At 41.2% G+C, this 23,910-nt stretch overlaps 1 protein-coding gene across 1 annotated transcript in view; it reads right to left on the bottom strand.

Moving 5' to 3' along the window:
• Positions 1–1,025: 1,025 nt before the first annotated feature.
• The window catches only part of LOC147001707 (disks large homolog 5-like), a 33,111-nt gene continuing 10,226 nt past the window's right edge, over positions 1,026–23,910 (bottom strand). The window contains exons 2-8 of the mRNA XM_085828850.1: positions 21,298–21,300; positions 8,994–9,049; positions 5,755–5,867; positions 4,809–4,971; positions 3,360–3,491; positions 2,513–2,696; positions 1,026–1,157 (exon numbers count right to left, since the gene is read on the bottom strand). Of these exons, the coding sequence (XP_085684976.1) occupies positions 1,026–1,157; positions 2,513–2,696; positions 3,360–3,491; positions 4,809–4,971; positions 5,755–5,867; positions 8,994–9,049; positions 21,298–21,300 (783 nt within the window). The remainder of the gene's footprint in view (positions 1,158–2,512; positions 2,697–3,359; positions 3,492–4,808; positions 4,972–5,754; positions 5,868–8,993; positions 9,050–21,297; positions 21,301–23,910) is intronic.

Genomic DNA, 23,910 nt, shown 5'->3' on the forward strand with positions numbered 1-23,910 from the left:
TAGTGACAAAGACAGGGACAAAGACAGAGGCAGGGATTGGCATGAGCTTTTGAAACCTCAATACCAACCTCCATTGTCACAACTCCTCCAGCAAGTCCATATCTACTAGTCCTTTGTAAAACAGTTCGATGAAGTAGGTATCAAACATTCAATTATGAAATGAACTTTGAAGGTCATTTTAATCCCAATCACTTCATTTATAATTCAGAAGATTTTAATTACTCAATGTGAATATTTTTGTTTCCTGAGATGTATTAGAGAAATACTGTTGTGTTTCTAATTTGTTTGTCTGACGTGGTCATCCAAGAGAGTACATTATGACTGTAGCTAAATTTTTTACTATAGAGATAGAGCATGGATAGTTTTTCCATCCTGACCTCGGGATCCACATAGTTTGATACATTATCCACATCAAAAGCTCAATTTTATGTGGAGATCCGTCTGGCTGGGCACTACTTATGAAGCCTAAACAACATAATACTTGAAGAGTCCCATTCCTGCCTAAAACTTCTAGTGTTACAGGACTATGTATGAACCACCTATAAATGCAGAATATCCTTATAATAGAAATAATTAGAGATGATGTTTTATCCATAACAATACACTAATTTTATTCAATAAATTCTTAACGTGGGGAGTCAGTTTATACAAGATATAGACTTAGCAAAATGCAAATTAATTACATTAACAAAAAGATAATGAATATATAATGAAACTTCAAATGAAAACACAGGAAAACCAAAGACCCAAAGAAATCAAAACTCTAACCAAAAACCAAACAAAATAATTAAACTAAACATCATTCTCTTGCTGCAGATGTTCAGCACAGACCCACAGCCTATTGCTGGCCTTGGTGAAATAGTGCAAAGGCAGTCACTGATGGTAATAATCTGTTGAAGATGAATATAGGCATGCCTCATTGGGGTGGGTGTTCTGCTCATGGACTAGTCCTTCAAGGCTAACATGAGAGATGTTACAGATGATACCTCAAAGTTTTTCAAATTCACTTGACTGACCACTATGAATTATATCTTGATGACCCAACAGGACCTGCCAAAATTGGCATTGTCAGAGTCCTGCTGGATGCCCAGCAGATCTTGATGTATCTCAGTACTTCTCTGAAGCCTTCCAAACAGGCAGTTTTGCTGGATGAGAGGCTAGAAAAAATAAAGGCCTCATTACCCATAGCAAACTAAAAAAGAAGAAAATGCAGCCCAAGATTGCCATGGTTACAAGGATTAGATGCAATGGTGGTTAATTTGCTTTGCACATCCAGTGCTCCTGGTGAACAGTTATGTCGGAGCAAGATCTTGACCTGGTCTCTGATCTGTTTGAGCTTCTGCAGAATATTTCAGACCTATGGGAGGAAGAGAAAAAAGCCTGGTGAGATCTTGCCATGTCAGCGATCCAAGAAACACCAGCTTTACTCATCAGGATAATCTAGTATGACCTTTCATTTGAGATCTTTCCTATATCCCCATAGGAGAAGGGGCAGAGAGAACCTGGGCCTGGATGTTTTTCTCAAATGTAAAAAATTGCTTGACACTGAATTGTGAACTACACACTGTGCTGGAGTTAAAGTAAAACACCACATTTCTCCAATAGTCTAAATGTTTATATTGAAAAATAAGTGTGTATCAGTGTCTGAATCTAACATTGAACAGAGGCCTTCTAAGGAGCCTAGCAAACTTTGAAGTGAAGGCTCTTATTATTTCTGGAGTGAAGATTCCTTCCTTGGCTCTCCTTATGAACCCCTATATCTGGGAATCCCCAGAGAAACCATCTCACAGGAAATCCATGCACACTGAAAAGATACTGTAATCAGCAAGAGTGTGCTTCATGCAAATCTTCCCAAGGGTAAGCATTGAACTCTAAAGTGGATACTCATGAAGGAAAAAACAAAAGCAAAACCAAAAACCAATAGCCCTGCTATGTGTATGGCTCCTTAGATACTGCCATCCTGTACTAGTACTTCATCTTGGAGACATCGAAAGGACACTGCATCTTTTCAGCCAAGCCATGACATACAGGCACACCCATACATACGTACACATACACAATAAAATTGGAACCTGCCCTTCTGTCCTAGGAGAGGACAGGCTCAAACCCCTCTGGATGAGTTGCCATAGAGCAAAACAGAGGGCCTGGTTCCTAGATAATTCAGGAAATGGCATCCTGAGTCACCTCTCCATACCATAGAGCCTCTAGGGGTTTCTGTCAGGGGTCCAGGATCTCCTCTGCCTAGAGTGGCAAGCTAGAGGTGGCCAACTGGGATGGGGAGGAGAGGGCATGGCAGAAATCCAATTTCTCCAAAAGAGGGTAACTCCACAGAAAGTCTTGGAAATGATCACAGAAGTGTAAAACTGGATGAGACATAGGAGAGAGCCTGGATAAGGTGCAGGATGGTTACATACCTACAGGTGGTTTTTTAATACCATAAATACCATCAGGCTTGACTGTCTTTATGATTACACATTAGGGCATTCTGCCCATGATGCTTCATTCATCCTACCTGCTGCTGCTTAGTATAGTGGTCTTTGATCTTCTGGCTGCCTTCTTTACATAGTATTTTTGTTGCTATGTTGCATTCTTCCAATGCAGTCTGATCCCATACCAGCTGTCTGTTCTCACTCCTCAACATCCTGACTTTGTGCTGGATGAGCTTAGATTCAATCAGGAGGTGGCAGTTCCTGAAGCTGAGACACAAACAAAACATGGTGATTACAGGCAGCATCCATCCATCTTCCTCCTATTCCTCCAAGCACCATTCCTTCTTCATGGGCCCTGATCCCCAGACAGCCCCAGACAAGTATCCAGATTGGCCATAAAGGGAGATCAAATCCAGAGGACTGCCACTTTCCAGAAGACCCAAGATACTTTTGAAAACCCTGACACCAAAAGGGACTCATGTATCTCTCAGAAAAGAACATGGTGTCTATATGTGCTTATGAGTCTGTGGTATTAAAAAACCACCTGTAGGTATAGGGAAAAATTCTCTAGGAGTGAAGAGACCCAAGCATCACACTATCTTTCTATGTTTCTCCTGGAAACCCCATCTATGAATCTACTTTCAGAGCTCAAGAGGTCCAAGGTTGATTGATATCTCCATCATGGTAGAAACCTTTCAATCTTGAGGATACTGTGTTGGAAAGGACAGTGACTTGAGGGGCTCCCAGACTCTTCACACTTGGTCAAAATGACTCTAAGATGTTAAAATATTAGTGCCTCATTTGAAGGAGGCAGGCTTCCTCTTTAGAGACTAAGAGTATAGAACCTGAGCCCCATGTTAGTTCAAAGACAAGGATTGTCAGACATATCCTGGGCCTATTTCTTGGGTCATGACCCTGTTAGTCACTCACCAGTAGAACTGATTTTCTTTAGTCAACTCCTTGCACTTGGACAAGGCCTCACTGATGTCCTGGGGCATTCTCTTCAGGTCAGTCATCACCTGGTCATGTTGCATCTCAAGCATATATGTCTCAAAGTTGATCCTGTGGGAGGGCATGGCCCAAGCAACAAATTGTCCCATGAACTAAGGATACAAGGATCATTTCAATTCAAGCTGAATCATGCACTACCCTACCCCATATATGCCACTGGACCTAGCTCCTTATTACCTTTTCCACTTGGTGCTTATTAAAATTATTGCTCTTCAGCTTGGGCCATTAAGCCCAGGGAAGAAAAGGCAGGGTGCTGATCTGCTTCAGCTCCCTGAAGGGGTTTGAAAGAATAGACTTGCTCTCCCAGAACTTTCCAGGAATCTGTGTCACAGGCCTGGGTCCACGTTAAATCTGTATGATTCTCCTCCTGGTTTTAGACAAGGAATTCCCAATCCTTGGTTCTATTGCTACAAAAATTCCCAAAGGACATAATCATATCTACAGGGAAAAGTCTTTATAACACACCAGGAGATTCCAATGTGCATTCACGGTGAGCACAGAGGTCAAGTCCTCTGCTACTCAAAATAAACCTCCCTGGCTTCCTCACTGTTATTGCCTGGAAATGGAGTCTTGCAAAACTCAATGATATATCACATGACACAGACTCTCTAGATCTTAAGCTGCACTCACAGGAACACACACACACAGGAACACATACACACAGGAACACACACATCCACAAAGGCACACACAAGCTCACATGCAAACAGTATCTCTCTCAGTCTCTGTCTCTCTGTCAGTATCTCTCTCTGTCTCTATCTCTTTTACACAAACACACACACACACACACACACACTCACACACAGACAGATGCAAGACACAAGACACACACACACAAGACACACAACACAATCAGAATGCAAAATAATTAAAATGATTTGGCTTTATCTGAGAGTATAATGAACAAAATTTGAGAAAAGCAGTGATGAACTGCAGCCAATCCAGTCATACTGAGAGACAATATGTGGGACACCCCGCTCCAGCTGTTGACAGGACCAATGGGATCCAAATTATAGCCTGGTCAATTATGGAAAGGATTGGCTATAAACAAACTTTACCTAGCAACTCCCACAAACCAACACCTGTGTAAGCTTCTTAAATGGCAGGATGAGAGCTCACACATTACTACCTTCATCCCCAGACTGTGATTCATGCCACAGCCTCTGAATTACTTTTGGAGGAATGAAAAGTGCCTGTAACCCCATCTCACTCCTATCTGAACTTGAAGTTCTGTGTCGACAGTCCAATCAGCAAAATTAATTTGGATATGCAGACAGCCTGGAGTTGTAGCCACCTGTGGTATGAGGGAATCTGGGCTTAACAGGGATGGCCCAAGATAGTCAGCAGAAAACTGGGCATAAAGACTACCTGTCATTTAAATCCTTGTTAGTGTAATTGGCCAAGATTCCCTGAAGTTCTTCTCTGGCATTTTTTATGTTCTGGAGCTCTCTTTTGAGCTTCTCCAACCTCTCACATCTCTTCTCCTGCTCATTGATGGTGGGGGTTTGGGGTGATGCCTCCCCAACAGACCCTGTAGGTAGAAAAAACACTAGTAACCTTGTAGAGATAATAGGGCAGGGAAAGGGAAACCATGCTTTGTCCTACACAGAAGCCCGAGGAAGAGGAAAATCTAGAGACACCTAGAATCCCTGATAGTGCATCATAGGTTTCTTCAAGCTGGGCTCCTCAGCTAGGTCCCTGTTCACAACCACCATCACTAAACATATGCCTGACTTCCTATTGTAATCGCCCTAGCCCTGAAATGCATAAGCTGCCCCAGGCAAGAATAAATGGATGGCATTGTCAGCTCATATCTGACAACAAATCTGTACCTCTTAGCATACTAGCCAACATTTTTCTAGTCTTCTTCAAATGCATGATGAGAGCTCATACACTACTACAGGAACCCCAGACTATGAATCAGTCCACATCATATGTGTTCAATACCAAAGTGTCTGAGACCTTGATTCATAGGCAGGGGAATAGCCCTCTTTGTTCTTGGCATCACATGCTCATGTATCCTAGAGGAAACTATATTAAGATGAAGTACATGAACACTCTATCCTTAGAACAACACTTTTCTATTCTCACAGAGCTTGCTCTGCATAATTTTCCATTCAGGAGGAAATTAAGATCTCTCAGCAAAGAAACTGCAGGCTTTTGAATACCAAGCTGTCTGTAAAACTAATCATCAGATATTCTTGACTCTGGTTCTACCATTGAAGAATCTGAAGTATCATAATCCCTATTCCTGGAAGGACCAGCTGAAGCCCACATACTCTAGGCAGCTCCCCGAACCTTGCCCAGGACTCACTGTGCCGTCTCCATGACCAGTTGTTTCTTGCCCTTTCCCACACTGACGGGCGGCTGGACTCTTTCTGCCTTACTCTGGTGTCTGAGTGTATTCTATTCTCTCTCCGAAATACCCTGAGGAGCATGGACAACATGCCTCCTTGGGAACCCATGAGGATCTGAAGGAATACCCCACAAGCTGCTCTGGTTACCACAACAGTGGTGACATCACAGAAGATTCTAGGGTTCTCTTGGATACAAGAGATTGTCTGGGAAGTGACTACTGATGATGTCATCTGGAACTTCCATGGCCTACTGGCTTACCAGCTTACCCCATCTTGACCAGTTTCTGAGGTGCCCTTTCCTGGAGTTTCTCTTTTGCCCCTTGGGATACCTCTTGGCAACTTCTCCTTCCAAAGCTAGAGATTTCTCTCTGCTTCACTACAAGTCCAGTGCATTGAATGGGGAGAGTTTGTTAGTGCATTGGAATGGGTCGCTCATCTTTGTTTGGATCCTTTTATGAGGGAGATTCTTCTCCAATATAAATCTACTTCTGGGGTCCATTCATGGAACAAACAGTCGATTTATCCAGGTGTCTCTGTTTCCCAGAGGCCAAAAACCTACTCTTGCACCTTTACTCTTACACAAGTTGGATTATATGTTTTAGAGTGCAACTGCCTTGGGAGGAGACACTGTTTCAATATATTGATCCATGTGATTTCACACAATCTCTGATTTACAACCCCTTTTCTTTGCAATGAAAACTCCCATGTACTTGGCAATAGAAGAAGTCACTACAGGGGCAACATCAAATTGTAAATTTTATGTCCCTTCTTCCAGAGCTAAAATCTTACATTCTCTCTATCTCCAAAACAACCAGACAAAATAGGCATCTCTGAACAAAGGCCAAGAGGGACATTGAATGGCTGCTTCCTGGTCCCATTAGCTCTCACTTCTCCAGTATCTACCTTTGTAAGTTCCCAGTTCCAGGCCTGAGTCTGTTGGGGGTTGGAATAGGATCCTGTATTCATGATATACCTAAGACTCAATTGGATGGATAGGGGATGAATGGCCTCGGGTCCAGTGAAACCTCCATTTTAATGGATTCATAATTTCAGAAGGGGCTCTCTTTGGCATTGACATCAGTGCCTTCTGCCTTCTTGACCTGGGTGTGCTGAGTGCATGGTAAAATGCCACCTAACCTCACAGGTTTAAGAGTGTAGATATCATGCAAAGCCTTTCCACATTGATTGTGTTGTCTTTGGCTACCACCTTCGGTTATGGAATATCACTACAACAAGGCCCAAAGGTGTCTGGGGAGATGGTGGGGTAGACAGAAGTATACTTTCTCTCTCTCTGGTAGTCAAATGAAGAGCCTTTATGGAGAACTGGAGAATATGGCTAATGAAAAAAAATAGTTATATTTTGACTAGCTGATGATATCTGAGCCTACAAAGCTATGGGGCAGGCATTCCAATAGAATAGTATAGGGATGAGTTCCTCCCTGTATTGGGTACAATAGGCCCAAAGTAAGAAGGAGGCTCAGTCCCTGAACTCTTCTGAGAGATTTGTAGTGTTTCCGTTAAGGAACTCTTCTTTACTTTCATGAGACCAGAACTCTGAGGTCTGCATATACCATGAAGGTTCCCATCTATTCCTAAATCATTCACTGTTTATTGACAGCTTTTGGCTATGAATGCTCTGCTATAGTTTGACACAATTCAAAGGGTGTGGTATAATTATTGGTCAAGTACCTTGAAGAGGTCCTCAGCTACTCTTTTAGAAGTTTCAGACTAGTGGATAAACGCATAGAAGGTTTCATTAAAAAAAAAAAAAAAACAAAAACAGCATGGACTCTTACTCTCCCCCACCAGAACACACATCAGTGCAGTCAGTTTCCCACATTTGACCATTGTTTGGCCCCTCATATGTTCTCACTTCTGGCCGAAGTATCTGTCTTTACATGTATTTTACTATTAAGATGACATATTGCTTGGAGGAATTGAGCCATGCTGTTAAGTCCAGTTATACATACCTTGTTATGAGCAACTTAGAAAGTAGTGTGTATGCCAGTCAGGTAGTCTGTTGAAGGTTTGTTTCCAGAAACTTACCAGTATTTCCTGGCAGAGTGATCATTCCCTCTGGTGTCCACCACCAAATTTTGGCTTCAGCTATCTTTTAGATATTTTTACATCCCTTATTTCCCCTTGTTTATACAATGGATTCTCAGGCTGCAGTGGGTCACAGTATGTCAACTGAATGTCAGTAGATTCCACTGTTTTTTGTTTGTTTGCTTTTTGATTGGTTTATTCGAGACAAGATTTCTCTGTATCGCCTGGCTGTCCTGGAACTCACTCTGTAGACCAGTCTGGCCTCGAACTTAGAAATCTGCCTGCGTATGCCTCTCAATTTCTGGGATTAAAGGCATGTGCCACCATGCACAGTTTACACTGATCTCAAACAATTTTTGGCATGCCAACTCAGTGACCTGATTACTTGTGACCACAAGGGGGTCATTAAGTTGATGTGCTTTGCCTTGAAACCAAGAGTATCATGGAGGAATTCAAAGAGTTTCCAGGAGAGCCAAGAATTCCTCTTTGTTTTTAATGTACTTTCTATGAGCAGTGATGAGCTCTCCTTCTCCATAGATCATAATATCCACATATTTATTAAGTAAAGCATATTGACATTCCTGGTAAGTGATGACAGGTCTTTTCTTTCACCATAGATTTGGTCTATATATTTTGGGGCCAAATATTTTCACCTGCAATATCTCCTGAAGTCCCTGTGTACCTGGTTCCATATTTAATTGAGTTGTTCCCATCCATGTAGAACATTCACTCAGAATCTTTCATGGGATGTGGGGGTGTCCAATATGTTGAGACCGATCTGTTTCTTCATGTTTGTTTCCTCATACAATTATTGATGAGCTTCTGTGGGTCTTCATCTGTCAAGATGTTAGCAGACGTGATGACAGTGGGTTTTTCAAACTAGACTCCAGGATAGTCAAAGAGTAGGACTTTGACCCTTGCTTTGAACAGCCAGAATTTTGGTGTTGCTTTGAGAAGAACCTCAACTGCATGGGGTGATTGATGTAAATATAAGATGCTGACCCAGAGAGAACTTCTCTGTTTCTTTCACTAGATAGTGGGAACCACCACAGCTCTAAGACAAGAGGACCAGCCTGAGGATAAAGGATTCAATATCTTGACAGGTCTATTAGAAACTTCTCACAGACCTAGTATAGTACTTCAGTCTCACCCAAGGTGCTCTTGAGGGTCATTGCTCTTCATTTGGTTCCCAGGCTCTGCTGTTCTCTGGGCAAGATAATAAGTTTACTCAGTACTAATAGGACCTTCTTTGAAGGAACAAGGATGTGGCATACAATTGGCTTGGGTAGTCCAGATACAGCCTTTTTTGCACATGATACTTGATTGCTTAGTTCAGAGGATATTTGCTCTTTGGGCCATGCTCTTCCACAGGATGAACATTGAATTCACCATCATTAAATCACAACATGAGAAGACAATGTTGGATATGGAAAAAATGACCCAGTCAATAAGTGATATCATAGAGAAGTACAAGGAACTCATAGAAGATAACTATTCCTGCAGGTGAGTCCCTGACACAGGTAAGGAGAAACACTAGGCAGGGAATGCTGGTGGCCTTCTAGGACTTTGAACAAAAATAAGGGCTCTAGTTCTATACTACCTGTTTCTTTTTTTTAAAAAAATTATTTATTATATGTGTAAGTACACTGTAGCTGTCTTCAGACACCCCAGAAGAGGAGGTCAGATCACATTAAGGATGGTTGTGAGCCACCATGTGGTTGCTGGGAATTGAACTCAGGACCTCCAGGAGAGCAGTCAGTGCTCTTGACCTCTGAGCCATCTCTCCAGCCCCACTATCTGTTCCTTAATAGGAGCCCTCCCTTGAGGCAAGGGTCTTGGATTTGTACCTCTTGGACTCAGTTTTCTTCAGTGTGACGAGTGTCCAAGACACTCCAAACTTTATTCTTCTAAATTCAGGATCCTCTGCATAGAAACCATTTCCACCATGCTGGGAATATCAAGCAACCCTGAAACTTTAGGATTCTGACAGCAGATTCAAAGTTCTGGGATCCATGACAAAAATGGAAAGAGTTTATACCTGTTGGGTCTTCTCTTCTCCCTCTGAGTGTTTTTGCCCTTTCCCTGCTGATTATTTTCTGGTACCCAGACATATAAGCAACCATGAGGAACATTTCCTCTTCTGTGATGTATATGGAAAACTGTTGGTGTTATGGTTTTCCGAAGTCCTTTGAGTCTTGTGGCATGTGGCTGATCTCTGCATTTGATCTACCTCGATTTGGTTTATACATGTTGGGTCTTCTCTTCTCCTTCAGAGTGTTTTTGCCCTTTCCCTGCTGATTGTTTTATGGTACACAGACATATAAACAACCACAATATTGGTGATACGGTTTTCTGAAGTCCTCTGAGTCTTGTGAAATGTGGCTGATCTCTGTATTTGACCTACCTCTATTTGGTACTGATGGGTAGGTATAGTGTGGACTCTAGTCTGAGGCTGTCCAGGGATCAGGACTCTTGTAGGGATCCTAGTTCTTAAAAGAGTGGCAGAGAAATGTAAGCTTGCTTGAAATGACCATTTTTTGTTTCTTTGTTTGTGGATCAGCTTCAGGCACTGTTACCTCCTGAATGACTGCAATTAATTGAAGGAAAGAGTAAGGATGTTGCTGAATGAGAACAGGAAGCTGCTGGAGGGGCAGGCTGAACAGGAAGCATCCTATGGTGAAGAAAAAGGTTCTGTGATGAGGCCAGCAAGAACATCTTTGTCACAAGTCCCAAGCAGCAGCAGGTAGGGTGATGTGTATCAGAGGCAGATTGCCCTCATGGCTCACTATAAACAAAGACAGTCCAATGTAACAGTCCACCAACTTACCAGGCACTTGCCTATGTCTTCTCCAACTGTTTATTTATGGGATCATCTACAAGGCTTTTTGTGGAGATAGCCTTTATCAAGAAACTGTTAGTTTGAGAAGTAAATTTTTCTGTTCTACTAGAATCTGCAGTTCACTGGGGGAGATAAGTTGATTACACATCACAACTCTATATGACATTGAGTTTGAAGGGTGCTGTGTTGGAGCCCTTCTTTAGAATAGTAGAGTGCTTTGCAGGAAGATGTAAAGGCCTTCAAAAGTTTTGTGGGGAGCATGTGAGATTTCACGTAGGAAGTAGTTTGGAAGGATGAGAGCTTAGTGGGATTGAGAAATAAGTGGATTTCATTGTTGCCTTTTGGAAGTTTTTGCCCCCCACCCCTACCCTTTCCCCTGTAGATCTTGATTCACACTGAGTGAGCCTGAGTAGCAGCTTGTCAGTCCTATTTTCTTTGAGTGCTGTTGGAGTTGGAGTTCCTGGGCCTTGTGGTCTGGAGCTGGCTTGATGAGCAGGGATGTAGGAAAGGCTTCTCACAATCTCACTTTGTGTGAGAGTTTTGAGACTTCATGAAAAAATTTCACTCTATATGCTCCTCATTCTGACCAAGAAGAATGTTGTCTAGATCTTTCTATTTCCCCAGTAAGAATACCAGAGATGTGTTTCTCAGTTGAAACATCTGCTCTGCATTGTCCAAATTTTTGTTCCACTAGAATGACAGATTCTTCATTGTTTTTTGCTCCCTTATGATTTTATGGGTGTGTGTGTGTGTGTGTGTGTGTGTGTGTGTGTGTGTGTGTGTGTGTATGTGTGTGTGTATGTGTGTGTGTGTGTGTGTGTGTGTGTGTGTGTGTGTGTGTGTGTGTGATTATGGATGCTTATGCCAATCTGTACCTTTGTGGGTATTTTGTAAGGCCAGTTAAGGACATCTGATTTTGTGTAGTCATTCTCTAACTTGGTTCTTTGGGCCTACGTCTCTCAATAAACCTGATACTTCCTGTTGTTTGATGTCCAGTAGAGTTTTAATTTCCTGTCCACTACCAGGTGGAGATTGTCTCTTATTTATATCAACAATTCATTAAACAATAACACTATTTTTAAAATTAGTATAACATTTATAATTTTTCCTGCTTCGAGTTATTGCCTGGGCTATTCTGGCTTATCTTATTGGCTTAACCATGGGCATACATAGAAGCCTACAGTGCTCACTCTGCTGACATTGTTTTGCTAACTATATTTTGGGCATGGCTTTGTTTCAGGATAGATTCTCAATCAGAGTTGTGCAGACTGCTGCATTTCAGAAATGTCACAGCAGGTCATTTAACTAGAATTCTCCTGACTAATTTTGAGGATGATTTAATATAATATAATAAGTAATGTGTTGAAAAGATCCTGAGTAATGTCCAAAAGTCACAGTCTTCCTCAGATGCTAAAAAGGACTCAGTGTAGGTTTAGTGAGAGGGCCTTGATGTGTCAAAACGGGCTTAGTGGAGGCTATAGGTAGAAAGCTCTTTCTTGGCAATTTAGTGCTGTGTTGTCCAGGATATCTGTGTAGAGCTTATAATTTCCTGGTAGGACAGCAAGTATTTGCATATAAAATATTCCTGAGGAGGAGATAAGTACAGGTCAGGGCTGCAAAGCCCCCTTAAGTCTAAAAGCCTTGTGCACATCATAGGTCCCACTACATGCTCATACAATAGAAAATATGCTAGATAAGAGCAAGAATTTCATTGTTGTATGTGTGTTTGTGTCAGTCTTTGTGTGGGATGTGGTGTGTGTGTTGGTGTGTCTGTGTGTGTGTATGTGTGTGTGTTTGTGTACCAGCTATGACTCAGAGTGTTTATTCTAAGTTGTGTGTTTGTGTAAGGCAAAATGCCTTTGCAAGTGTTTGTGGTATGGATGCTTGAATATACAGCTGTGTTTGTGTGTGTATATATGTTTGTGTAGACGTGTAACCATGTCTGTTCTAGAGGCCAAGCATGATGAAAAGCCCCTGAGATTACACTGCACGCATAAAAAATCAAATACGGCAGTCAAATTAGTGTGCAACTCTACCTAGCTTCCCAGAAAAAAAAAAAAAAAAAGGACACAAAAACTCATGTAAAGTCAGACTCACAACTGGCTAGGGGCAATACTACTGATCCTCATTGAAATCCTTTGGAAAAAATCATCAGAATATGGTACATAGTGTTGAGGAGGACGTTGGTGTATAACATCCATGTGTTATGTCCCTTTTCTGCTCTGGAAGAATCATGAAGGGCCACTGGAATTTCAGGTGTCTCACTGTGTATTCTCAGCATTCCAGATTCTTTTCGTCATTGCCTGCTACCATTGCCTATCCAGCTACCTATACTCAGTAAAACGTTGCCTTATCATATGTCTTGGATTCTAATCATTGAGAGATTGAGTTGCATGTGGCTGTACATGCATCCAGCAGAATTCCCATAGCTGTGGTGCAAAACGGGTGTTTCAGGAGCCCCTTGAGGGTCATGATAATCTAAAGAACTCACACTATGTTATCTGTGTAGCATTCTGCAATTGCTGTTATTCAAACTCATTTTCTCAGTGTTAAAATCAGCCTCAATGGGGGTTGGGAGAAATGAGGACCTTCAGACAGGTCTGGTAGTATAAAATCAGGTAGGTGTTTGAGAAGTGAGGTTCAGAAAGTAGAAAAGAAGTCCCCTTTGACCCACTGATTGCAGAACAAGGAGTCGATATCCAGAGAGTCTCTAGGGCACATGAGGTCTGTACTGGTCCTCGAGTAGTCCAGAAGAAGATGATATCCTGATGTCCATCAGCTAAAGATTGAAATTGTACTATGTGATGCAGCCCTTTCATGAACTATTACTCAGTGTTCGATAATCCATGCAAGTATTTGCCCTTCAACAAGTTAGCCGCATCTTACTCAAAATATCCCTGACACAGTCACATTATTGGGAGAAAATTGTTCCATTTGTTCCTATTTATAGTGACCTCCTATTTTTCTGGGATCATACCTTTGGACACCTAGTCAGTTAGGCAATGACAAAGGGAGCCTCTAATGGAAGGAACTGTTTTCTTTGGGAAAAGACTGAAACAGTGAAGGAGAGGCTAGTCCAATACCACCATGTGATCCTTTGCTGGCAGACAAGCCTACTCTACATACCTTTTGGAACTTGCTAAGACAGATTGGATACTATGCCAAGAACCCTGATTCTGAGTCTGTGTTTATGAGGGGAAAGCTTATCACTGACTGAGCTGTCTATATGCTTTGCTCATTATGTACCTATCCCATTCAAGACTTGTTTTTTATGACTCCAAAATATCCTGGAAGATTTTTATAATAGCATTACCAAGGAAACAACACTAAACTGGTTACTGAGGTATACTGTGCTTGTGTTGTGTGAACACAAATAATTAGCATATTTGACAGAGTGCTCTACAATAGTCTCAGATGTACAGGTGTGTTGTTATGTTCCTTCATGACCATCACTTTTTAAATTCAGTTCCTAGTGTTAGAAATATTTTCAGTTAACACATTCTTGCTGATTATAGGACCCATGCAGTGCCTGTGGATTTCATGTGATATGTTTTCTCTGGTTATTTCCAGATATAGGGGTTGATGAGTGGTACCCTGTCAGGATCCTGCACTAGAGAAATAATCATAATCTTCACTTAATACTAGGCAGGTTCCCCATATGGCATCCACATGATTTTCTAGGTTGTTCACATCTCTCTTGAACTCAGATTTGGGCATTCCTACAATGTTAGTATTCAATATATTATACCTGGACTATTGGAGTAATATAGTGTTTTTCTTTTAAACTCCAGTACAATGTGTAGTTCACAGCTCAGTTTCTAGCAGTTTTTAAAAGCTGAGAAATAATTCCAAGTCCAGGTGCTCTATGACACTTGAGGATGCAGGGAATGACATCAGCCAATGATGGGGATGCAGGGAATGACATCAGCCAATGATGGGGATGCAGGGAATGACCTCAGCTAACGATAGGTCATAATATATTATCCAGCTTAATAGATCTAGTGTGGGATGGAGAGCTGAATTGACAAATCCTAATCAGGCCGTTGTTCCTTCCTACACTTGATGTGAAATACTCCAGCAGAACCTGGAACATGGAACAGACTAGGACAAGGTCTCCTTTGAAGATAACTTCTATAGGGGCATCTCTGTGTGTGCAAAACAAATATTTCATCTCATCTCCAGCAATCATGGCTATCATCTGTTGCATTTTCTTCCTTTACTTTTGTTTCCTTGCAATGAATAGCTATTAATTTCATCTGGGTTCTGGCTCAGCAAGAGTGAGCATGTAGAGGGATTCAGACATGTGCTGAGACACATCAAGAGCTGCTGGGAAAACAGGAAGATTCTGAGAGTGTAAATTTTTCTTGTCCTAATAGGTCATCAAGGAAAATTAAAAAATCATTCTACAAAATCGCAAAGTCTTTGAGCCAAAGTCTGTAACATGTTTTCTGCTTAGTGTTGGGTATCCTTATTCTTCAAACCCATATTCCAAAAAAGGAGACCTACTTAATTTTCTCTTGTAAAGATTGTTACCAGAAGTAACTTATTTTCTACTGTGTTGCCAAGGACAGTCATGGGCTGTAAGTCTGTGCAGCAAAATAACAGCCAAAGAAGGCTCTTTATCATAATTCTTGTTTTTAGATTTTGGTTTGAGCTTTGATTGCTTTTGTTATTTGATTTTCTTTTGTTTCATTAGAAGTTTTTTTGTTTGTTTCTTTGCTGTTGTTTTGTTTCGTTATTGATTTAATATTTTGATAAGGCTATACACTGTACATATTGACTGCCCACTTTTAGTTTCTATTGAGTAAATTGGATATATTCTAAGAATAAAACAGTGATCTCCAACTCTTCACTCTTAAGAAATTTCTTTTTTTTTTGATTTTTAATATTTTTATTACATATTTTCCTCAATTACATTTCCAATGCTATCCCAAAAGTCCCCCATAGCGCCCCCCACTTCCCTACCCACCCATTCCCATTCTTTTGGCCCTGGCATTCCCCTATATTGGGGCATATAAAGTTTGCAAGTCCAATGGGCCTCTCTTTCCATTGATGGCCGACTATGTCATCTTTCGATACATATGCAGCTAGAGACAAGAGCTCCGGGGTTCTGGTTAGTACATCATGTTGTTCCAACAATAGGGTTGCAGATCCCTTTAGCTCCTTGGGTACTTTCTCTAGCTTCTCCATTGGGAGCCCTGTGATACATCCAATAGCTGACTGTGAACATCCACTCCTGTGTTTCCTAGGCCCCGGCATCGTCTCACAAGAGACAGCTATATTTGGGTCCTTTCAGCAAAATCTTGCTAGTGTATGCAATGGTGTCAGCGTTTAGAAGCTGATTATGGGACGGATCCCTGGATACGGCAGTCTCTAAATGGTCCATCCTTTCATCACAGCTACGAACTTTGTCTCTGTAACTCCTTCCCTGGGTGTTTTGTTCCCAATTCTAAGAAGGTGCACAGTGTCCACACTTTGGTCTTCATTCTTCTTGAGTTTCATGCGTTTATCAAATTGTATCTTATATCTTGGGTATCCTAAGTTTTGGGCTAATATCCACTTATCAATGAATACATATTGTGTGAGTTCTTTTGTGATTGTGTTACTTCACTCAAGATGATGCCCTGAAGGTCCATCCATTTGGCTAGGAATTTCATAAATTCATTCTTTTTAATAGCTGAGTAGTACTCCATTGTGTAAATGTACCATAATTTCTGTATCCATTCCTCTGTTGAGGGACATCTGGGTTTTTTCCAGCTTCTGGCTATTATAAATAGGGCTGCTATGAACATAGTGGAGCATGTGTCCCTTTTACCAGTTGGGACATCTTCTGGATATATGCCCAGGAGAGGTATTGCTGGATCCTCCGGTAGTACTATGTCCAATTTTCTGAGGAACCTCCAGACTGATTTCCAGAGTGGTTGTACAAGCTTGCAATCTCACCAACAATGGAGGAGTGTTCCTCTTTCTCCACATCCTCGCCAGCATCTGCTGTCACCTGAATTTTTGATCTTAGCCATTCTGACTGGTGTGAGGTGGAATCTCAGGGTTGTTTTGATTTGCATTTCCCTGATGATTAAGGATGTTGAACATTTTTTCAGGTGTTTCTCTGCCATTCGGTATTCCTCAGGTGAGAATTCTTTGTTCAGTTCTGAGCCCCATTTTTTAATGGGGTTATTTGACTTTCTGGAGTCCACCTTCTTGAGTTCTTTATATATATTGGATATTAGTCCCTTATCTGATTTAGGATAGGTGAAGATCCTTTCCCAATCTGTTGGTGGTTTTTTTGTCTTATTGATGGTGTCTTTAGCCTTGCAGAAGCTTTGTAGTTTCATGAGGTCCCACTTGTCAATTCTAGATCTTACAGCACAAGCCATTACTGTTCTATTCAGGAATTTTTCCCCTGTGCCCATGTCTTCAAGGCTTTTCCCCACTTTCTCCTCTATAAGTTTCAGTGTCTCTGGTTTTATGTGAAGTTCCTTGATCCACTTAGACTTGACCTTAGTACAAGGAGATAGGAATGGATCGATTCGCATTCTTCTACATGTTAACAACCAGTTGTGCCAGCACCATTTGTTGAAAATGCTGTCTTTCTTCCACTGGATGTTTTTAGCTCCCTTGTCGAAGATCAAGTGACCATAGGTGTGTGGGTTCATTTCTGGGTCTTCAATTCTATTCCATTGGTCTATTTGTCTGTCACTATACCAGTACCATGCAGTTTTTATCACAATTGCTCTGTAGTAGAGCTTTAGGTCCGGCATGGTGATTCCACCAGAGGTTCTTTTATCCTTGAGAAGAGTTTTTGCTATCCTAGGTTTTTTGTTATTCCAGATGAATTTGCAGATTGCACTTTCTAATTCGTTGAAGAATTGAATTGGAATTTTGATGGGGATTGCATTGAATCTGTAGATTGCTTTTGGCAAGATAGCCATTTTTACAATGTTGATCCTGCCAATCCATGAGCATGGGAGATCTTTCCATCTTCTGAGATCTTCTATAATTTCTTTCTTCAGAGACTTGAAGTTTTTATTATACAGATCTTTCACTTCCTTAGTTAGAGTCACGCCAAGATATTTTATATTATTTGTGACTATTGAGAAGGGTGTTGTTTCCCTAATTTCTTTCTCAGCTTGTTTATTCTTTGTGTAGAGAAAGGCCATTGATTTGTTTGAGTTAATTTTATATCCAGCTACTTCACCGAAGCTGTTTATCAGGCTTAAGAGTTCTCTGGTGGAATTTTTAGGGTCACTTATATATACTATCATATCATCTGCAAAAAGTGATATTTTGACTTCATCTTTTCCAATTTGTATCCCTTTGATCTCCTTTTGTTGTCGAATTGCTCTGGCTAGGACTTCAAGTACAATGTTGAATAGGTATGGAGAAAGTGGACAGCCTTGTCTAGTCCCTGATTTTAGAGGGATTGCTTCAAGCTTCTGACCATTTACTTTGATGTTGGCTACTGGTTTGCTGTAGATTGCTTTTATCATGTTTAGGTATGGGCCTTGAATTCCTGATCTTTCCAAGACTTTTATCATGAATGGGTGTTGGATCTTGTCAAATGCTTTTTCCGCATCTAACGAGATGACCATGTGGTTTTTGTCTTTGAGTTTGTTTATATACTGGATTACGTTGATGGATTTCCGTATATTGAACCATCCCTGCATCCCTGGGATGAAACCTACTTGGTCAGGATGGATGATTGTTTTGATGTGTTCTTGGATTCGGTTAGCAAGAACTTTATTGAGGATTTTTGCATCAATATTCATAAGGGATATTGGTCTGAAGTTTTCTATCTTTGTTGGGTCTTTTTGTGGTTTAGGTATCAGAGTAATTGTGGCTTCATAGAATGAGTTGGGTAGAGTACCTTCTGTTTCTATTTTGTGGAATAGTTTGTGAAGAACTGGGATTAGATCTTCTTTGAAGGTCTGATAGAACTCTGCACTAAACCCATCTGGTCCTGGGCTTTTTTTAGTTGGGAGACTATTAATGACTGCTTCTATTTCTTTGGGGGATATAGGGCTGTTTAGATCATTAACCTGATCTTGATTCAACTTTGGTACCTGGTATCTGTCTAGGAACTTCTCCATTTCATCCAGGTTCTCCAGTTTTGTTGAGTATAGCCTTTGGTAGAAGGATCTGATGGTGTTTTGGATGTCTTCAGGATCTGTTGTTATGTCTCCTTTTTCATTTCTGATTTTGTTAATTAGGATGCTTTCCCTGTGCCCTCTAGTGAGTCTGGCTAAGGGTTTATCTATCTTGTTGATTTTCTCAAAGAACCAGCTCCTTGATTGGTTGATTCTTTGAATAGTTCTTCTTGTTTCCACTTGGTTGATTTCACCCCTGAGTTTGATTATTTCCTGCCGTCTACTCCTCTTGGGTGAATTTGCTTCCTTTTGTTCTAGTGCTTTTAGGTGTGTTGTCAAGCTGCTAATGTGTGCTCTCTCTAGTTTCCTTTTGGAGGCACTCAGAGCTATGAGTTTTCCTCTTAGAAATGCTTTCATTGCGTCCCATAAGTTTGGGTATGTTGTGGCTTCATTTTCATTGAACTCTAAAAAGTCCTTAATTTCTTTCTTTATTCCTTCCTTGACCAAGGTATCATTGAGAAGAGTGTTGTTCAGTTTCCACGTGAAGGTTGGCTTTCTATTATTTATTTTGTTATTGAAGATCAGCCTTAGTCCATGGTGATCTGATAGGATGCATGGGACAATTTCAATATTTTTGTATCTGTTGAGGCCTGCTTTGTGACCAATTATGTGGTCAATTTTGGAGAAGGTACCATGAAGTGCTGAGAAGAAGGTATATCCTTTTGTTTTAGGATAGAATGTTCTGTAGATATCTGCCAGATCCATTTGATTCATAATTTCTCTTAGTTTCACTGTGTCCCTGTTTAGTTTCTGTTTCCATGATCTGTCCATTGGTGAAAGTGGTGTGTTGAAGTCTCCCACTATTATTGTATGAGGTGCAATGTGTGCTTTGAGATTTACTAAAGTTTCTTTAATGAATGTGGCTGCCTTTGTATTTGGAGCATAGATATTCAGGATTGATAGTTCCTCTTGGAGGATTTTACCTTTGATGAGTATGAAGTGTCCCTCCCTGTCTTTTTTAATGACTTTGGGTTGGAAGTCAATCTTATCAGATATTAGAATGGCTACTCCAGCTTGTTTCTTCATACCATTTGCTTGGAAAATTGTTTTCCAGCCTTTCATTCTGAGGTAGTGTCTATCTTTTTCTCTGAGATGAGTTTCCTGTAAGCAGCAAAATGTTGGGTCTTGTTTGTGTAGCCAGTTTGTTAGTCTATGTCTTTTTTATCGGGGAGTTGAGTCCATTGATATTAAGAGATATTAAGGAAAAGTAATTGTTGTTTCCTGTTATTTTTGTTGTTAAAGTTGGCATTTTGTTCTTGTGGCTGTCTTCTTTTAGGTTTGTTGAGGGATTACCTTCTTGTTGTTTCTAGGGCATGGTTCCTGTCCTTGTATTGGTTTTTTTCTGTTATTATCCTTTGAAGGGCTGGATTCGTGGAGAGATAATGTGTGAATTTGGTTTTGTCGTGGAATACTTTGGTTTCTCCATCTAAGTTAATTGAGAGTTTGGCTGGGTATAGTAGCCTGGGCTGGAATTTGTGTTCTTTTAGTGTCTGTATAACATCCGTCCAGGATCTTCTGGCTTTCATAGTCTCTGGTGAAAAATCTGGTGTAATTCTGATAGGCTTGCCTTTATATGTTACTTGGCCTTTTTCTCTTACTGCTTTTAGTATTCTATCTTTATTTAGAGCATTTGTTGCTCTGATTATAATGTGTCGGGAGGTATTTCTTTTCTGGTCCAGTCTATTTGGAGTTCTGTAGGCTTCTTGTATGTTCATGGGCATCTCTTTCTTTAGATTTGGGAAGTTTTCTTCTATAATTTTGTTGAAGATGTTTGCTGGTCCTTTGAGTTGAAAATCTTCATTCTCATCCACTCCTATTATCCGTAGGTTTGGTCTTCTCATTGTGTCCTGTATTTCTTGGATGTTTTGAGTTAGGATCTTTTTGCATTTTACATTTTCCTTGATTGTTGTGCCGATGTTCTCTATGGAATCTTCTGCACCTGAGATTCTCTCTTCCATCTCTTGTATTCTGTTGCTGATGCTCGTATCTATGGTTCCAGATTTCTTTCCTAGGGTTTCTATCTCCAGTGTTGCCTCATTTTGGGTTTTCTTTATTGTGTCTACTTCCCTTTTTAGGTCTAGTATGGTTTTGTTCATTTCCATCATCTGTTTGGATGTGTTTTCCTGTTTTTCTGTAAGGACTTCTACCTGTTTGATTATGTTATCCTGTTTTTCTTTAAGGATTTGTAACTCTTTAGCAGTGTTCTCCTGCAATTCTTTAAGGGATTTTTGTGCTTCCTCTTTATTGTCTTCTGCCTGTTTAGCAGTGTTCTCCTGCATTTCTTTAAGTGTGTTATTAAAGTCCTTCTTGAAGTCCTCTATCATCATCAGGAGATATGCTTTTAAATCCGTGTCTAGCTTTTCCGGTGTGTTGGGGTGCCCTGGACTGGGCGAAGTGGGGGTGCTGGGTTCTGATGATGGTGAGTGGTCTTGGTTTCTGTTAGTAAGATTATTACGTTTACCTTTCACCATCTGGTAATCTCTGGGGTTAGTTGTTATCGTTGTCACTGTTTAAAGATTGGAGCAGAAGCTGTGTTCCACTCACCAGAAGTCTTAAGATCCTGTGGCGGGTGTTGTGGGTAGCTGCCGAGTGTCAGTCAACCCTGCGCCCCAGCTGCCCCTGTGCTTTTCTGACCGGAAGAGGGTTGTGGCCCTATGTAGGCCGGATTTCTCTCTCCCCAACCAGAGCAGTCTCAGGTCCTGCGTGATTGGACTGGAGCAGAAGCTGTGTTCCACTCACCAGCAGTCCCAAAATCCTGCGGTGGGGGTCGTGGGTAGCTGGCGGGTGTCAGGCAACCCTGCTCTCCCGCTACCCCAGCGCTGATCCGGCCGGATGAGGCCTGTGGCCCTACTCAGGCCGGTTTCTGCTTCCCTAACTAATGCAGTCTCAGGTCCCGCACAATTGGATTGGAGCTGAAGCTGTGCTCCACTCACCAGAAGTCTTAAGATCCTGTGGTGGGTGTTGTGGGTAGCTGGCGAGTGTCAGCTGACCCTGCGCCCCAGCTGCCCCGGGTGCTTTTCTGACCAGAAGAGGGTTGTGGCCCTATGTAGGCCGGATTTCTCTCTCCCCAACCAGAGCAGTCTCAGGTCCCGCGTGATTGGACTGGAGCAGAAGCTGTGTTCCACTCCCCAGCAGTCCCAAAATCCTGCGGCGGGGGTCATGGGTAGCTGGCGGGTGTCAGGCAACCCTGCGCTCCTGCTACCCCGGCGCTGATCCGGCCAGATGAGGCCTGTGGCCCTACTCAGGCCGGTTTCTGCTTCCCTAACTAGTGCAGTCTCAGGTCCAGCGCAATTGGATTGGAGCAGAAGCTGTGCTCCACTCACCAGAAGTCTTAAGATCCTGTGGCGGGTGTTGTGGGTAGCTGGCGACTGTCAGCGGACCCTGCGCCCCAGCTGCCCCGGTGCTTTTCTCAAGAAATTTCTTTATTCAGATGTGGTATCATCCTACTGAAATCTCACACCTATCAGACACAGATGGATATACTTAAGGGGCTTGGGTTCCATAATGACTTCCCAGCCAGATTGAGCTACAAAAGGAATAGATTGTACATTCAGTGTGTCTAGTGTGTCCAACTCTGTGAATTCCAACTACAAGATGGAAAAATTATCCATGCTGTATCCTTGCATGTCAAATATTTATCTGCTGCTAAAATACTGTGGATGATAGTGTTGAACAAATTAATGGGAAATATATCAGTATTTCTGAAATGTCTTTCAGGAAATAAAAACATATTCTAAGGGAATATAAAAGCTGTCAGAAAACACAGATATGTATGCTTCTGCTTTCCTTCAAATGTTCTACCAGTGGTAACTACTACTAGAGATATTCATATTTAGGACCTTTCGAGTAGGGATTTATCATTTTTTGGTTATTTTCTTGTTTTTCTTTGTTATGAGAGTGAATTTTGTGCTTGACAATACATTTGGTTCCTTTTTGCGTTTTTAACACAAACACAGTGTGTAGTTCAGTATTCAGTATACAAATGTTTTTAAAAGCTGAGACAAAATCCAGGCCCATATGCTCTATGAGTTTTCTCCTTCTTCACCCCCCCCCCCCGTGGTGATTCTGCTTGTTATTTGGAATTATTTTATATTTATGCATGATTTGCCTTCTGTAGGTCTGTGCAACTTTTGCATGCCATTCCAAAAGGCCAGAAGAAGTTATTGGGTTTCACCTGGAACTAAAATGACAAAGGACAGTTAGATGACATGTGGGTATTTTGAGAAACATATTCTCAAATGAAGAGCTATCTCTCCATCCCCTGATATGCACTTTTGTCCTTCTTTGTGTGCTATATTAGTGGAATGGATCATACCTATAGAAAGTGGTTCTTGAGATATGTTTACTTTGTTGTAAAAAAGTAGAAGCACCCATTTCCTTTCAGAGCCAAAGCAGTTTAGAATGTGATTTGAAGTTTCTCTTGTGATAAGAGAAGCAGGTTTTGGGAGCAGCAACACCAGGTAACAGGGACAAATCATAGTGCAGAGCCCATCACTGACACTACCACAGGAAAGTGGGCAATGCAGAGAATACTTGCATAAGATAATGGAGCTGGTGCCAAGTTAAAATCCTGCAATTGCAGTGGCTTGGAAAATGAGAAAGAGCCTTCCCAGATGGTGCCTGAATGGAGTCCTCCATTTCTTTATAATAGGAAACATGGTATCCATTTGAGTAGCTGGTGTGTACTGGAGATCCAACCCCTGCTTTGCATGTTAGGGCTCTCATGGGAAATCCTCTACCAAAGCACTGAATGGGTCAGAGGTACTTAACCCTTAACTGAGTACTTCTCCTAGCTTTCTGATTCTGTACATTGCACACAATAATCCTTGTAAGAGTCCCAGTGTTTTGACTTAGTTTGACTGACATATAGCATATGACATATTTCATACTTTATTATTCAGGACTACTCTCAAATGTTGTGTGAAACTAATTTCAGAACATCAATAACTTTTACATTTCTCAGGTCCAAATGTTGTCTCTATTTCATTTTCTAATAATTTCTTCAAAATGTCTTTGAAAGTTATGCATTAATCTCGAACTACCATTACTCAGTTATTACACAGTTTCCAAGATGAGAACAC

This window comes from Mus caroli, unplaced genomic scaffold, assembly GCF_978045245.1.
Source record: "Mus caroli unplaced genomic scaffold, Mus_caroli_1 scaffold_12, whole genome shotgun sequence".
Taxonomy (NCBI): Eukaryota; Metazoa; Chordata; class Mammalia; order Rodentia; family Muridae; genus Mus; species Mus caroli.